Below are 15,244 nucleotides of genomic sequence, written 5' to 3'. Positions count from 1 at the left end.
ACTCAGTGTTATATGCTGCAAATCAGATTCTTCCTCAATGTATTAGTTTCCATCTCTAGCCTAGAAATTTGGAAGTTGATAAGATAAATTTTTACTCTTACAGTCTAGTCTTAGTCTTAGGTGAATGATAGTCCCCTCCCCCATTTATTTTGCATAGAGGATTAAGATCTCACCAGAACCTTGAATAAGATTTTCTGTTAAAGTTGATTAAATAGTTGTTTTAAGCCTTAGCCAGTTTTGCTCTGTCGTTAGAGTGTTGGCCAGAAGACCGAAAGGTCCCAGGTTTGATTCTGGTCAAGGGCCTATGCCTTGGTTGCAGGCTTGATCCCCGGCCTCGGTTTGGGCAGGTGCGGGAAACAGCCAATCAGTGTGTCTCTTTCACATCAGTGTTTCTCTGTCTCTCACCCTCCCGTCCAGTCTCTCTAAAAATCAATGGAAAAAAAAGTCCTTAGGTGAGAATTAACTAAATAAGTAAAAGCTCTGTCTTTTGGCATTCAAAAATTTGAAATTCTATGTCATATTGGAGGTTTTCCCTAATAAAAATGTAGTAAAATACATTTTAAATGATTAGGCTCTGTCTCAAAACTTTACATCCTGCCAGATTTTCATTTCATATAAGCTTTGTAAGGTCTTGCCGAATTCTCTGGATACCCATGCTGGCAATATGAGATAGCCCAAATGTATAAAATTTTGTTTTCCATTTAGTATAAAATTTTTGGTTTTTTCATTATAAAATTATTGAACAGTGTGATTACCCAACTTTAAGGAACATCTAGTATAGTCCTGCACACAGAGAACAGATGTCTTATTTCATTATTACACTGGCTCTCACATATAAGAGCAGTGGTAGTAAGAACAACCTTGAGTCAGAAGACCTGATGCCAGAGCCCCACTTGCGTGAACTCAAACGAATCAGTAACCCATTCCTTCTCAGCCTTTTCATCGGTATCAGCACCATGAGCAACGGCTACACTTTTTCTGAGACTTGCAGACTAGAGAAGCAGGTGATATGGTCATTAACTGACTAAAGCAACAGAAGAACTAACCATTAAATTCCAACTCACTGGTTTTGCAGCTCTTGACCAATGATACTTATTTTGCCTTTACAAACAATGATTAAACTTGGGCAATAGCAGTTCTAATTGTATTCAGGTACTGAGAATGAATTATATACCATTAATTAAACAACCTAAAGGATTACCTAAATTTAATTGTGGGCTCATTTTCTCTAAGAAAGTAATAACAATAATTATTGAAATGCTAAATTAATAAGAAATAAGTTTCATATATCACATTCTAAAAACAGGCATATCAAACCAAAACTTGGGTCAAAGCTTAGCCACTTACTAATTGAAAGATGTACAAATTTCATAACCTTACTTGAAAAATCAAGTAATAACTATCTTATTAGGACTCTTTGAGATTCAAGATACTGCATATGAAACACTTAGCACATTGCCTGTTAGTGATAAAATAAAACCCTCCTAGGAACTTGGGGGAGGTGGTGCAGTAAATAAATGGAAGCATTGAGTCAGTCTTTTTTGGACTACGGTGAACTTTGTGATCACATGTTCCATTCAACTGAGCAGTACTCAAGTTTAGTTATAATGAGGTTAGTAAAATATATAGTCAAATTTTCCAAATAGAAAATTCAACATCCAACACAACTTTTTTTTTTTTTAATTTAGTAAATGGGAGGCTTTGAAATAATAGTAAAATGGAAGATAATGAAGTCTTTGAAGGTAATGATAAAGGGTAAGAACATGGGCAAGGTGTGGAAGGGTCAGGAACTTAAGTTCTATTATGCAGCCATTAAATTATGTTGACAGATTTTTATAATAGGGAATTGCTTTTTTTTTTTTTTTAAGCAGGACAGTATACACTCATTATTTTCTTAGAAATGCATAGGAATTTACCAAAGCGGGAGGAATTTGGGTGTTTTTTCCTTGTATTCTAGTAAATATTTTTTAAAATATTTATAAATCAAATATCTAAAAAATGTTAAGGCATTACCTTTATCTTGACTCTAGCCTCTTTCTGGTTATGGAAGATTCACTTATATCCTCACAACTAAAACAACTAGCGGAAAAGATTTCTTTTTAAGGGTCTGGAAGAAAAGATTCTGCTGAACATTTTTAAATGGAGTAATTTTTTCTGTGATCCTGGATTCATCACAAAGAATTTTGAGTTGTTCTGTTTTCTTTTGTATTTCCAATACTTAGGTTCAAAGCACTTTAGAAATGTGTTTTATATTTTGAAACATTCATCCTAACCACATTTTGCTTGCTGTCAAAAAATTAAAGTATACTTTTCCAAATACGTTTATGACCAAATATTGCTCAATAGTGTGATTTTAAAAGACATGTAAATTGAATAAGAAAGATGAATTACTTGGTGAACTACATGTGACTGTTATAATTATTTGCACATGGAAATGAATTGTTTCCATTTTTTCTTGACTTAATAGTCATAAAGCAAATGATTACCATATATTTTTGCTCTCTTGATTTAAAGTTAGGTTTTTGAGATCCTAAATGTCATATGTTAAATTTGCCTGGAATTTTCTCCTAAAAAGTGAGAAGTTAAATGTATTTTCGAAAACTGAAAAGCAACAAATACTGACTAAAAGGTTGGTGTGAGGATCTCGTTTTCCTTCTTTCCCAGTCTCCTAAAAGGATACTGCATTCATTATGAAGAATAGAGATTTTTAAAATATGTTCTGAGGCTTATTTACTTGTAAAATTTCTTAGTTTATGTGATTAAATTTGTTTTCTTAAAACAAATATTTTTTCAGTCTTTTCTGTAGTAAGATGGAAAGACAGAAAAATATTAGCTAACATGTTGTTACTTGGCATTCAACTAGTTTTAACAGTCATTTTAATAGTATGGTAATAAAGTTTATATTTAAGTCATTTCCCCCATGTCTCAGCTTTCTATAGCCTTTCACTTTGTATTCTATCAGTAAATTATAATCATTAAGTATATCACTACTATACATTATTCTATCACATTGGCATGTAAAAGTACAGGCATCTATTAAGAGGGTGTGAAATAGATTTGAATTTTCAGGACTGGGTAATCCAGGCAAGTTCAAGTATCTTTAATTTATTTTTATTGATTTTTAGAGAGAGAGAAGAGAGAGAGAGGAAAGAGAGGAAGAGAGAGAAACATCCAGAGATAGTAAAACATCCGTCGGCTGCCTCCTGCATGCCCCCTACCTGAAATGGAACCCACAACACAGGCACGTACCCTGACCAGGAATCAAGCCAGCAACCTTTCAGTGCATGGGACGACGCCCGACCAACTGAGCCACACCAACCAGGGCGCAAGCAACTTTGAGTCATAGTTTTAACCTTCCAGTAGTTAGTGATCCTAGGATATCACTCACCCTTTCATTCCATTTTAAAACACCTCAAAATACAAGGCACAATAAAAGGCATAATGAATGCTTTACAAACTCAGTTTTTCTAATGAAAGCTGTTAAATTGACATTTATTTAAAAATTATTTAGCATAGCATATATTAATTCACTTAACAGGCTACCATTTGGAAATTGATAGATAGGAAAAAGGAGAAACATATTCTTTGAATAAATTCGTTACTTTTCTAAATCATTTCTCCCGAGCTAAATAGATAATGTAAATATAAGTAACTAAAATAGTAAAGGGATATTTTCTATGTAAAATGTAAATTAAAAATTTTAAAGAATTATTTCTTGTGACTAGGTGGCAACCTTTATAATACTAAAAACCAAAAGTATCAAGATCCTTAACTCTAATGGTGTTTTTAAAAAAATGTGTACTCAGAAAATGTTATCTTATTCCAAAGACAGGACAGACAGGTCTTCATGGAGAAACAAGTCACAAAGATCACTTTTGGTGACTGAGTTTTTCTAGATTTCCAAGTAAGTTTGAGCTTCTCTGAATCAGGCATCACCAGTTTTGTGATGAGGCATCTGAAATTCTCACAAAATCTCTGCCCATTAGTCCTTCTCTTTCTCACAGGCCTAGCAAAGTTATCTATATTTGAAAAACAGCCCGACCCTACAGAATTCCACAGTATTAAAATATTATAATTTGTACTTATTGTGTCTCAGATATGCATTGACATCAAACTAATTAAATAGAATAGTACAAGTGTTGATTCTTGAAAGTGCTGTGAAATAGCTAGGGGACTTTTGGAGAAGAAAAATTAGGAATTACATGTCAGTGTTTATTATCAGTGTGATTAAATATCAGTGACAAAAACATGTAATTTTAGAATGAGGAAGTGACTCCAGTAGTATATAAATGTAATAAGATGAATTTAATAGGGATAAATATTACGTGCTGTGTTTAGGTTCTCATGACCCAGGGAAAGCCAAGTAGGCGATGGTGGCTACAGAATTTCCCTTTAGGTTGGGTTTGTTTAGGAGTGTCTGTCTGGTGTTCAGGGCAAAAGGAATTATCTTGAATCTTCAGTTATGAAGCAAGCTGTATTAATTAGTTTGCATGGAGTAACCATCTCAGAGATGAGTGGTTTAAAACAATAATCATTTCTTGGGTCTCTGTTCTGTTCCATTGACCTATATGCTGGTTCTTGTGCCAGTACCAGGCTGTTTTGATGCAATAGATTTGTAATATAATTTGATATCTGGTATTGTGATTCCTCTAATTTTGTCATTCTTTCTCAAGATTGCTGTGGCTATTTAGGGACTCTTTCGGTTCTATATAAATTTTTGGTATATTTGTTCTAGATCTGTGAAATATGTTTATGGTAATTTAAAAGGGATATGTTGGAATCTGTAGATTGTTGTGGGTAATATGGACATTTCAATGATGTTAATTTTTCCAACCCATGAACATGGTATATACTTTGACCTGTTTCCTTTTTCAATGTCCTGTAGTTTTCTGAGTACAGGTCTTTTACCTCCTTGGTTAAGTTTATTCCTAGGTATCTTATTTTTTTGTTGTTGTTGCAGTGGTAAATGGAGAGTGTTGGTTTTTATAGTTTCTCTGAGTTCATTATTGGTATACTAGAGACCCAGTGCATGAAATTCATGCACTCGGTGGGGGGAGGGTCCCTCAGCCCAGCCTGTGCCCTCTCGCAGTCCGGGAGCCCTCGGGGGATGTCCGATTGATGGCAGTCAACATCCCGCCACCACTGCGCTCGCCAGCCGTGAGCCCAGCTCAGGGCTTCTGGCTGAGCGGTGCTCCCCATGTGGGAGCACATTGACCACCAGGGGGCAGCTCCTGCGTTGAGCATCTGCCCTGGTGGTCAGTGAGTGTCATAGCAACCAGTTCCACAGTTTGGTCAATTTGCATGTTAGCCTTTTATTATATAGGATAAAAATGCCATTGATTTCAGGATGTTAAATTTATATCCTGCTACTTTGCTAAATTATTTATTAAATCTAGTAGGTTTTTGGTGGAGTCTTTAGGGTTTTCTATATACAATATCATGTCATCTGTGAATAATAACAGTTTTACTTCCTGCTTTCCAATTTGAATGCCTTTTATTTTTTATTTTTTCTGCTTGCTGTGGCTAGAACTTGCAGCACTATGTAGAATAAGAGTGGTGAAAACAGGCGTCCTTGTCTTGTAAGTGTTCTTAAGAGAAATGCTCTTAGTTTTTGCCCATTGAGTATGATGTTGGCTGTAGGTTTTTCATATATGACCTTTATTACGTTGAGGTATATTTTCTCTATTCCCACTTTGCTGAGAGTTTTTATCAAAAATGGGTGCTGGATTTTGTCAGGTGGAGAACTGAAGTTTTGTTTGAAAACAAACATTTTTTTCTGTGAACTGTGGTTTGACTGTACAATGAGGTATCACTTCACACCTGCTAGAATGGCTACCATTAGTAAATCAACAAATGACAAGAGCTGGTGAGGATGTGGAGATTAGAGAACCCTAGTACACTGCTGGTGGGAATACATACTGATGTAGCCATTGTGCCTCACCGACCAGGCATTATGATGATTCTCTCTCATCATTGATGTTTCTACCTCTCTCTCCCTCTTTCTTCTTCTTTCTTCTTAATGTATTTTTAAAAAATTATATGAAGAGTAAATTACTATAAATGCAAATATTGTATGTTTTTTTACTGCAAACAATCAACAATTTTAAATATAGTTACTTGAAATTTTAAGTTTGAACGTCTATTTCTAGGAGCTCTGCCAGTGCCGACCTGGAGAAGGAAATTGTTCCTGCTGCAAGGAATGTATGCTGTGTCTTGGGACCCTCTGGGATGAGTGCTGTGATTGTGTTGGTAAGTTGACATGAAGTAAAGTTTCTTAATATTTCTTATCTGAGAGTCCTGACTGCAAGCAATTTTGAAGAATATAAATGTATAGATGAGAATGTGAATCCTATCTAATAAAAGAGTAATATGCAAATTGACCATACCTCTGCTACATCCACAAGTCACGCCCACCATCCAATCAGGAGAGAGTATGCAAATTAACCCAACCAAGATGGCTGTGGCCACGGAGAGAGCAAGAGGTTTGGGTTTCCCCAGCAATGGAGGAAGCCAAGCTTTACGCCTGCCCTGGCGGGCCCAGGCCTCCACTTAAGGTTACAAAGTTTCAATTATAGAAGATACATAAACCCAAACAGAAATGGCTGCGGCCACAGAGCAAGCAGGAGGCTTGGCTCTGCTCAAGGCTACAAAGTTTCAATTGTAGAAGATAAATAAATCCCAGATATCAGGGCCTCCACTTGGGTCGCCGGGGGGCGTGGCCGGCCTCCAAACCACCACAGGCCCCTCACCCAGGCCACCCCATGCCCCAAGGGAACCCCCACCCTGATCCGGGACACCCTTCAGGGCAAACCAGCCGGCCCCCACCCATGCACCAGGCCTCTATCCTATCTAATAAAAGAATAATATGCAAATTGACTGTCACTCCAACACACAAGATGGCTACCCCCATGTGGTCAAAGATTTCACTAAAAGATCCTTCAGAAACTAAAATCTGTTTTTAAGGTTTTCTGAGGAACAGTCTACATAGTGTATTAAATAAAAAAATAGCAAGTTGCAAAAGTGTGTTTATGGAATGTTATCATTTGTAGGTTTGTTTGTTTGTTTTAGAAAGAGAGGAAGGGATAGAGAGATAGAAACATCAATGGCTGCCTCCTGTATGCCCCTACTGGGGATCGAGCTCACAACCCGGGCATGTGCCTTGACCAGGAATCAAACCAGGGATCTCTTGTTCATGGATCAATGCTTAACCACTGAACTACACTGGCCGGGCACCATTTGTGTTTTAGAAAGAAAACTTAACATAGGCTGTTGCTAGAGAAATACTCATCATCCTCTCTCTGGTCAGTTAATTCTTTTCTAGCCTAAAACTGCATTCAGGGGGCTCCTTGTCTAAGAAACCTTCCTCATTTGACAGAATTGGATCCTCTGAGCTCTTCAGATTGCTTCTGTCACATGATGTACGTGCTACTGTAATTGTTATTTTGCATGTCCTTCCTAATAGAGTATAAACTTTTTAAGAACAGGGATGGTGTCATATTGACACCAAATTAATCTTGTAAAATTAATCTCTATTTTTATGAAAGTGGGATATATGTACATATTTTAGATATATGCATACAATGCCAAAGTAACCCTGTGTCATAGACAACCACTTTGATCCTGTGCCAGAGACAACCACTTTCATCTTTTCAGTATTGTATTAGTTCTATAATTCTAAATAATATCCTTATGTTATTTTCGTGATTCTTTGATGTTAGAAACTATTGACTTCTTATTATGGTGGCTGATGATTTAACTCTCTTTATCTCTTATCTTTCCAATATATTTTTATCACTACTTCTAGTTAAATCAGTAACTTAACAACCCATTGAGTAAAATAGTATTACACACTAGTTTGATACATAATGGTGTAAACACTGATTTATTAAATGAATAATTCTAGTATTTGTCTTTTTGTATTGGAGTATATGAACTGAGAGATTTCCTTATCTTTCAGCCTTTGTATTAATGTTTAAAACTTTGGCTTTTGTTTTTAATTTCCAAGAGCCCTTCTGTGAATGTCCCTTTTGGGGAACATACTGTTCTTGTGTTATATATATTTTTCTTATCTTTCTGGGACTAATAATTACAGAGTTTAGTTGTTGTTAAAGTTTTTCCTTCTACTCTTTGCCCTATTTCCATTTCCTCAAATGTCTGGTGATCCTGGGCCATCTATTCATATGTAAAACTTAGTCCCTTTTTTAAAAAAATTTGCTTCCCGAGTTTGGGTGTCATCCTTGCACAGGGGCCATGCTAATCTTCTCTATTATTCTAATTTTAGTGTATGTGCTGCTGAAGTGAGCACAGGCTTAGTCACTTAGGGCGTGGAATCTAGTTTGCCTCATTCTCAGGTGAGTGGAGGATGAGCTGGCTTGTTCACGGAGGAGCCCTCTCTACCTCACTGTCTATAGATCTTTCCCTTTAGGATTGTGCAGGTTTTTCAGAGGATCAGTGAGTTTCTTGCCTGGGGTGGAACTGGAGTAATTAGGCTAGCTGCAAATGTTCTGGGATTCTGAGGGGCCATGTCAGCATACTGTCATTTACTCTTCTGTTTCTTTTCATCCTCATCTCCACTCTCTAGTTCAAGGCTTCTTTGGTTTAATTTTGTAAAGAATAGCCCTCTCATCTCCTGTAGTTGTGGAGAAGGGAGAAAGGTCGTGGAAACATAACTATACTCACATAAGCTTGCCTCTGCAATAATGCCTGGTGTCTCCAACTCCTGGGTCTTCCCAGAAGTCCGTGGCTACATTTGCCTGGGAGGGAGACTGCTGAGTCTGTTACATTTCGCTCTTATGTTCTTCCAAGGTGGAGTTGGTGTTTCAGTTTGTTTTTCCTCACTGTTTCATAGTGAATTCTGAGAGAACCAGGACAGAAGTATCTTTTCCTCTGTGGTCTTAGACTAATATTGGTATTTCTAACAGCCAGTATAGTGTCTAGCACATAAAAGGTACTCCAGCACATAGAAGTGTTTTAGGACTGTTAAATAAATGAATTCTTAATGTATTATTCTCCCAAGATGAACAGTTTACTCTATGCATTTGATGTCTATAATTATTTTTTATTATGTCAGGCCAACTAAAAGAAGCTTTGAGTTATTTTACATCAATAAATGTAAGTGAATTTAATATGTACAATGAAAGCAAAATAAGTATATTAATCCCAATATGCATATATAAGCATTTAATTTAAACATGGATGCACTTACAAGTGCGTTGCACTTATAGCATTATCTAAAACTAGAGGCCCGGTGCACGAAATTTGTGCACGGGGTTGTATGTCCCTCAGCCCAGCCTGCACCCTCTCCAATCTGGGACCCCTCTAGGGCAGTCGGACATCCCTCTCACAATCCAGGACTGCTGGCTCCCAACTGTTCACTTTCCTGCCTTCCTGATTGCCCCTAACTGCTTCTGCCTGCTAGCCTGATCACCCCTAACCACTCCCCTGCCAGCCTGATTGATGCCTAACTGCTCCCCTGCCAGCCTGTTTTCCCCTAACTGCCCTCCCCTGCAGGCCTGGTCACCCCTAACTGCCCTCCTCTGCAGGCCTAGTCCCCCACAACTGCTCTCCCCTGCAGGCCTGGGTCCCTCCCAACTGCCTTTCCCTGCAGGCCTGGTCGCCCCCAACTTCCCTCCTCTGCCGGCTTGATCACCCCTAACTGCCCTTCCCTGCAGGCTTCATCGCCCCCAACTGCCCTCCCTTGCAGGCCTGGTCCCGACCAACTGCCCTCCCCTGCTGGCCTGATCACCCACAACTGCCCTTCCTTGCAGGCCTGGTCCCTCCCAACTGCCCTCCCCTGCTGGCCTGGACCCTCCCAACAGCTCTCCCCTGCTGGCCATCTTGTGGTGGCCATCTTGTGTCCACATGGGGGCAGGATCTTTGACCACATGGGGGCAGCCATCTTGTGTGTTGGAGTGACGGTCAATCTGCATATTACTCTTTTATTAGATAGGATAGAGGCCTGGTACATGGGTAGGGGCCAGCTGGTTTGCCCTGAAGGGTGTCCCGGATCAGGGTGGGGGTTCCCTGGGGGCGTGGGGCAGCCTGGGCAAGGGGCCTGTGGTGGTTTGCAGGCCGGCCATGCCTCCTGGCGACCCAAGCAGAGGCCCTGGTATCTGGGGTTTATTTATCTTCTACAATTGAAACTTTGTAGCCTGGAGCAGAGCCAAGCCTTCTGCTTGCTCCAAGGCGGCAGCCATTTCTGTTGGGATTTATGTATCTTCTATAATTGAAACTTTGTAGCCTTAAGCAAGGCCTGGGCTGACCAGGGTGTGCAGAAAGCTTGGCTTCCTCCATCGCTGGGGGCAACCCTAGCCTCCTGCTCTTTCCAGCTCCATGGCTGCCGCCATTTCTGTTTGGGTTTATGTATCTTCTATCATTGAAACTTTGTAGCCTTGAGTGGAGGCCTAGGCCTGCAAAGGCAGGCGGAAAGCTTGGCTTCCTCCATTGCAGGGGAAACCCAAGCCTCCCTCCTGCTCTCTGTGGCCGTAGCCACCTTGGTTGGGTTTATTTGCATATTTGCTCCTGATTGGCTTGTGGGTGTGGCTTGTGGGTGTAGTGGAGTGATGGTTAATTTGCATATTACTCTTTTATTAGATAGGATAACATGTAAGTGTGTGTGTGAGTGTGTTGTGTGTGTGTGTGTGTGTGTGTGTGTGTGTGTTTTAACCATTGCATAGTGGTAACAGTGCCATTCAACTTCTAGGAAAGGAGGTCTGTAATTCTTCTACTGAGTAAGAATAATTATACATGCTCATATCTCTACAATTTTAGAAGCAATTTGTCTTTTTCTGGGCTAGTTACCATTAAAAAAATTATTGTCCTTGAAGGATTGAATACCAGTTTTAAATTTTGAGTGAGTTTATAATGTAACTTAATCTTTCATTTTAAATTCAGTTAATCTTTTTATTTTCTAGGATAAAATGTAGATATTTCAGTTTCTTTTGTACAGCAATACTCTTTTCCTTATGGCACTTCTCTTCCAATTTAGGTTTTTTTGATGTCTTTTGCAAACCTGTGGCCACTTCTCCCTTCTAAGTTGAAACACTCCCCATACTTTTCATGGGTGGTGCACAGACCTCTGAAAGGACCCAAATTAGAGGACAGCCTTCCCTTCCTGTTTAACTCTGGACTTTTAGCTCATATGTTGTCTACCAAGCTTTGTCCTCCAACTGCCTTGTACAAGAAAATTAGTTTCTCTTTTCTGACTTTCTCTTAAGGCAAGAGTAACCACTATAGCTCGTTTTCATCCCTGCCATCCAATCTATTCCTCAGATCCCATGGATTTTGGAACCTAGATCTCTACCACAGGTTTTTTTTGTTGTTTTGGTTTTGTTTGTTTTGTTTTGGTGGAAAATGGGGACATCTGTAATAATGTAAACAATAAAAATAAAGTTAAAAGAGAGAGAAAGAAATAGTATCAGAATTCTGTGTACTGAAAGGATTTGAAATGCTTGCCTTGTCAACTGTTGTCATCTGTTTCCTGATTTTTTGGCCTCCCTGACTCATATGCAGAGCCACTTTCTTTAAAATTTTTAGTATAATTAGTATTTAAATTTTTTTTGTTGTGGGAAAATGCCACAAAGTAACAAACTATCTCAAGAAAATGATCATGAAAAGAAAGGAGAGCTCCAAAAATAAACTCCCTAGTCAACTAAAGAAAAGCTCTGTAATAGTGATAAACTTCAGGGTAATGGTGAGATGCTTCCCAGAAAGGTTTTATTAACTGATTTAAACTATGGGTGGTTAGCAACTCTCCACAGAAATTGACCCATTGTACATAATGAATATGGACAACTAAAGAATTTACAGAAATTTTAAAAGGTGACTCCTACCTCCAGTAGGATAGCCCCCATGAAAAAATACAGAACTTGAAGAATGCTTCAGGCAGGAAATGGAGGGTGCCACAGAAAGCTATTTCCTGGAAAGCATTTACTTCATGCTTATAGGTTTTTTGTTGTTGTTGTTGTTGTTTAAATATATTTTATTGATTTTTTACAGAGAGGAAGGGAGAGGGATAGAGAGTTAGAAACATCGATCAGCTGCCTCCTTGCACATCTTTTACTGGGGATGTGCCTACAACCAAGGTACATGCCCTTGACCGGAATCGAACCTGGGACCCTTCAGTCTGCAGGCCAACGCCCTATCCACTGAGCCAAACCGGTTAGGGCCATGCTTATAGGTTTTAAGGCAGTGTATTGAGAGTTAAATTAGAATTTTTTTTTAACCTAAGTTTATTAAATGCACAAAACTCCAAAACAGTTTTTTTTTTTTTAATGCAATGAAATCTGTAATGACCACTGGAGTTTCTTTCAAGTCTCAGTAGCCCTAGCTGGTTTGGCTCAGTGGATAGAGCGTCAGCCTGCGGACTGAAGGGTCCCAGGTTCGATTCTGGTCAAGGGCACATGCCTAGGTTGTGGGCTTGATCCCCAGTGGGGGACGTGCAGGAGGTAGCCAATCAATGATTCTCTATCATCATTGATGTTTCTATCTCTCTTTCCCCCTCCCTTCCTCTCTGAAATCAATAAAGATATATTAAAAAATAATAAAATAAAGTCTCAGTAGATGTTGAGTTTAATTTTTCTGTTGAACTAAGTTGTTTGCCTTTTTATCTCTGATTACTGATTTTCATTAATTATAGAATCTGAAAGAAGAATATACCATGTACATTTATATAAACAAATATTCTAAGTATTATTCAAATTATTATCAGAGAAGTGAACACAAAATCAGGCTTCATCATAATCTTAGCTCTAGTCTTAGATTATATAACACTAGAGGCCCCGTGCACGAAATTCATGCACGGGGGAGGGGGGTGTCTCTCAGCCCAGACTGCACCCTCTCCAATCTGGGACCCCTCGAGGGATGTCTGACTGCCTGTTTAGGCCCGATCCCGGTAGGATTGGGCCTAAACAGGCAGTTGGACATCCCTCTCACAATCCAGGACTGCTGGCTCCCAACTGCTCACCTGCCTGCCTTCCTGATTGCCCCTAACTGCTTCTGCCTGCCAGCCTGATCACCCCCTAACCCAGGGGTGGGCAAACTTTTTGACTCGAGGGCCACAATGGGTTCTTAAACTGGACTGGAGGGCCGGAACAAAAGCATGGATGGAGTGTTTGTATGAACTAATATAAATTCAAAGTAAAGAAGCGGAGGGGAGAGCAAGAGAACCCTCCGCTCTTTCAGCTCCGCGGGCTGGATAGAACAGCCGAACGGGCCAGATCCGGCCCGCAGGCCGTAGTTTGCCCGCGGCTGCCCTAACCACTCCCCTGCCAATCTGATTGATACCTAACTGCTCCCCTGCCAGCCTGATTGCCCCTAACTACCCTCTCCTGCCAGCCTGTTTGCCCTTAACTGCCCTCCCCTGCAGGCCTGGTCACCCCTAACTGCCCTCCCCTGCAGGCCTGGTCCCCCCCAACTGCTCTCCCCTGCAGGCCTGGGTCCCCCCCAACTGCCTTCCCCTGCAGGCCTGGTCACCCCTAACTGCCCTCCCCTGCAGGCCTGGTCACCCCTAACTGCCCTCCCCTGCAGGCCTGGTCCCCCCCCAACTGCTCTCCCCTGCAGGCCTGGGTTTCCCCCAACTGCCCTCCCCTGCAGGCCTGGTCACCCCTAACTGCCCTCCACTGCAGGCCTGGTCCCCCGCAACTGCTCTCCCCTGCAGGCCTGGGTCCCTCCCAACTGCCTTTCCCTGCAGGCCTGGTCGCCCCCAATTTCCCTCCTCTGCCGGCTTGGTCACCCCTAACTGCCCTCCCCTGTAGGCTTCATCGCCCCCAACTGCCCTCCCTTACAGGCCTGGTCCCTCCCAACTGCCCTCCCTTGCTAACCATCTTGTGGTAGCCATCTTGTGTCCACATGGGGGCAGGATCTTTGACCACATGGGGGCAGCCATCTTGTGTGTTGGAGTGATGGTCAATCTTTATATTACTCTTTTATTAGATAGGATAGAGGCCTGGTGCATGGATGGGGGCCAGCTGGTTTGCCCTAAAGTGTGTCCCGGATCAGGGTGGGGGTTCCCTTGAGGCGGCTTGGGTGAGGGGCCTGTGGTGGTTTGCAGGCCGGCCACGCCCCCTGGCGACCCAAGCGGAGGCCCTGGTATCTGGGGTTTATTTATCTTCTACAATTGAAACTTTGTAGCCGGAAGCGGAGCCAAGCCTTCTGCTTGCTCCATGGCGGCAGCCATTTTTTTTTTTTTTTTTTTGGATTTATGTATCTTCTATAATTGAAACTTTGTAGCCTTAAGTGGAGGCCTGGGCCTGCCAGGGTGTGTGGAAAGCTTGGCTTCCTCCATCACCGGGGGCAACCCTAGCCTCCTGCTCTTTCCAGCTCCGTGGCTGCCGCCATTTCTGTTTGGGTTTATGTATCTTCTATCATTGAAACTTTGTAACATTGAGTGGAGGCCTAGGCCGGCAAGGGCAGCCGGAAAGCTTGGCTTCCTCCATTGCCGGGGAAACCCAAGCCTCCCTCCTGCTCTCTGTGGCCGTAGCCATCTTGGTTGGGTTATTTGCATATTTGCTCCGATTGGCTTATGGGCGTGGCTTGTGGGTGTAGTGGAGTGATGGTTAATTTGCATATTACTCTTTTATTATATAGGATTGGACAAATCATTTAATTTAACTGGGCATATTTTCTCCTTTATGAACAAAGGAGTCATATTTGATCATTTAATCCATGACTCTGTCACACAACCTAAATCATGAAAATTCAGGCATATTGAAAGATTTTACAAAGAGCATGCACACAACCTTGTTATCCTCAGTTCTGGCATGTTCCTTAAACTAAAAATATGTGGAAAGCACAGATGGTTTTTCCTTCTAAGTTTATAAAATATAGAAATTTATAAATTTCATCTAACTTTTCAAACTTTTAATCTGGGAAAGAAGAAAAACTCCACTTTTGACCTAATAGATGCTAAGCAAGAATGAAATATAATTTAGTCTTTAAAAGTATAATATTGACTGGACTATGTGTCCCGGTTGGGCATTGGTTCTCAATACAATTCCTGGTCAGGGTTCATGCCAGGGTTGCAGGCTTGATCAGTAGTGGGGGCGTGCAGGAGGCAGCCGATAGATGTTTTGCACTCAGTTCAATCTTTATCTCTCTCCCTCCCTTCCTCTCTCTCTAAAATTCAATTAAAAAATCTTTTTAAAACAATATAATATTCACAAAAGGAAGTCCAGAGAACTCTGTTCAGTGTTATTGCTACTGTACACAACCTACCCCAAAACATAGTGGGTTACAATAATAATAA

The 15,244-nt window shown here is 40.7% G+C and overlaps 1 protein-coding gene across 1 annotated transcript in view; it reads left to right on the top strand.

Moving 5' to 3' along the window:
- Positions 1–15,244, top strand: part of TWSG1 (twisted gastrulation BMP signaling modulator 1) — a 33,649-nt gene that overhangs the window by 10,434 nt on the left and 7,971 nt on the right. Inside the window, exon 3 of the mRNA XM_080685942.1 lies at positions 6,150–6,249. Coding sequence (XP_080542068.1) covers positions 6,150–6,249 — 100 coding nt within the window. The remainder of the gene's footprint in view (positions 1–6,149; positions 6,250–15,244) is intronic.

This window comes from Plecotus auritus, assembly GCF_963455305.1.
Source record: "Plecotus auritus genome assembly, chromosome: 8".
Taxonomy (NCBI): domain Eukaryota; kingdom Metazoa; phylum Chordata; class Mammalia; order Chiroptera; family Vespertilionidae; genus Plecotus; species Plecotus auritus.
Note: the sequence above shows the minus strand (reverse complement) of the source record. Positions and strands in the feature narration are given on the sequence as shown.